This window comes from Portunus trituberculatus, chromosome 28 (genome assembly GCF_017591435.1).
Source record: "Portunus trituberculatus isolate SZX2019 chromosome 28, ASM1759143v1, whole genome shotgun sequence".
NCBI lineage: Eukaryota > Metazoa > Arthropoda > Malacostraca > Decapoda > Portunidae > Portunus > Portunus trituberculatus.
Window position 1 is genome coordinate 8,751,056 of NC_059282.1, and position 2,500 is coordinate 8,753,555.

Here is a 2,500-nt window from a genome sequence, read left to right on the forward strand (position 1 = left end):
TACACACACAAGGGAAAGTTAAAATGGTAAATAAAGTAAATATTGATAAAAATAAAGGTCTATGCCATTTTTTTTCATTTTAATAGTCTTTTTTTTACTATTACATATTTATTACTATTACTATTACTATTACTATTACTATTATTCCTTTGGTGTTGCGTATTTTGATGTCTCTGCGTGTTATTATTTGTTTATTTACTTATTTATTATTGTTTATTTATCTATTTATTCATTTATTACAATTTATTTATTTTTTTTTTATTTATTAATTTTTACTGTTTTTTTTATGAAAGAGAGAAAAAAAAGATAAATAGTAATAGTAATTTCTTTTTTTTCTTTTAAGTGTTTTTTACTATTTACTATTTCTTTACATGTAAGAGAGAAGACCCGGCCAAGAGCAACAAAATATAATAAGAAAAAAAAAATGGTCCACTGAGATGCCGGTCCCCAGACAGGTTTAATAGAGAATAATTACAAAAAGGGAGTCATTTTATCGTTATTTATTATTATATTTTATTATTACATTTTTTTTTTTACAATTACATATGTTTTTAGTGTGTCCTTCTCTTCTTCCTTATTTGTCTTCCTCTTCTTTATCTTCCTCCTCCTTCTTCTCCTCCTTCTCCTAATTCTTCTTTCCTTCCTCTTCTCCAAAAAATTATCTTTCTCCAATTCCTCCTCCTCCATTTCTTACAATTATATATGTTCTTATCTTCTTTCTGATTTTTCTTCCTCCTCTTTCTCTTCCTCTTCTTCCTCCTTCTCCTTCTCTAAATTCTTCTTTCCTTCCTCTTTCCTCCTTCTCCTCCTAATTCTTCTTTCCTTCCTGTTTCCTCCTCCTCCTTCTGATTCTTCTTTCTTTCTTCTTTCCTCTTCCTCTTAATTCTTCTTTTCCTTCTCTTCCTCCTCCTCCTCCTAATTCTTGTTTCCTTCCTCTTTCCTCCTCCTCCTTCTGATTCTTGTTTCTTTCCTCTTTCCTCTTCCTCCTAATTCTTCTTTTCCCTTCTCTTTCCTCCTCCTCCTCCTAATTCTTGTTTCCTTCCTCTTTCCTCTTTCCTTCTCCTCCTCCTAATTCCTCTTTCCTTCCTCTTTCCTTCCTCTTTCCTTCTCCTAATTCCTCTTTTCCTTCTCCTTTCCTCCTCCTCCTTCCTAATTCCTCTTTTCCTTCTTCTTTCCTCCTCCTCCTCCTAATTCCTCTTTTCCTTCTTCTTTCCCCCTCCTCCTCCTCCTAATTTTTTTTTCCTTCCTCTCTCCTCCTCCTCCTCCTCCTCCTACTCCTCTTCCTCCTCCAAAAATTATCTTCTTCCAGTCCCTCCTTCTTTATTTTCTACATGTTTTTTTTTTTCTCATATTTTAGTGTTTTTATTTTACATGTTGCTAATTTCTTTGTTTTGTGTTGCAGAATCTGAAAAACCAAATCATGACGACCAACTTGTGGGTGGAACAGGTGAGTGTTGCAAATATACCTGCTAATTAGTGTCCTTCACCTGCGTTTCCTTTTTTTTCACTCACTTTTCTCTTTTTTTCGTCATTGTGTTTCTATTTTCCTCTCTTTATATTTATGTTTTGTTTTTCTTCGTTAATTAGTGTCCTTCACCTTCCTCTCCTTTGTGTTTCGTTTTCTTTTTCTTTTTGTTTCACTTTTTTCTCTTTGGATCGATTTATATTTTCCTCTTTCATTTCTTTTTTTTATTTATCGTTTGTTATTCTTTTTTTTTCATTTTTCTTCTTTTTTTTCTCATTACTTTTTATCTTCCCCTGTTCATCTTTCTGTCTTTTTATTCCTCATTCATTTACTCTTTCTTTCTCTTCTCCTTTTTCTTCTCTTCCTTCTTTTCCTCTTCCTTTCCTTCATTTACCTACTTTTCCAGCTACACATCTCCTCCTCCTTCTCTTCCTTCTTCTTTCTTCTTCTTCTTCTCCTTCTTCTTCTTCTTCTTCTTCTTCTTACTTTTTCTTATCCTTTTCCTGTCTTTTATTCCTCCAACCTTGTCTTCCTCGGTCTTACTTCCCCTTCTCAACCCCCACCCTCTCTCTCTCTCTCTCTCTCTCTCTCTCTCTCTCTCTCTCTCTCTCGCTCTCGCTCTCGGCAAAGTATATTTAAGTACCAAAGGCTCTCAGGCTTCTCAAAAATTCCTGAGACCGTCGTTTGAGGGACTTGAGGGAACAAAGAGCTAAAGTTCCCTGGTGCTTAGAAATTAAACTCCTACTGAATACAGGTAATTGATGGTGGTGGTGGTGGTGGTGGTGGTGGTGGTGGTGGTAGTAGTAGTAGTAGTAGTAGTAGTAGTAGTAGTAGGAGGAGGAGGAGGAGGAGGAGGAGGAGGAGGAGGAGGAGGAGGAGGAGGAGGAGGAGTTGTAGTAGTAGTAGTTGTTAGTAGTAGTAGTAGTAGTAGTAGTAGTAGTAGTAGTAGTAGTAGTAGTAGTAAGAAAAGGAAGAAAAAGAAGAAGAAGAAGAAGAAGGAAAAACCAATTGTGAAAAACAACAAAACAACACAAT

At 35.2% G+C, this 2,500-nt stretch overlaps 1 protein-coding gene across 4 annotated transcripts in view; it reads left to right on the top strand.

The window, feature by feature from the left end:
- LOC123510026 (acetylcholine receptor subunit alpha-like) overlaps positions 1–2,500 on the top strand; it is a 240,940-nt gene that overhangs the window by 208,914 nt on the left and 29,526 nt on the right. For all 4 annotated transcript variants that reach the window (XM_045264735.1, XM_045264733.1, XM_045264731.1 and 1 more), the window contains exon 4: positions 1,403–1,447. In XM_045264735.1, coding sequence (XP_045120670.1) covers positions 1,403–1,447 — 45 coding nt within the window. The remainder of the gene's footprint in view (positions 1–1,402; positions 1,448–2,500) is intronic.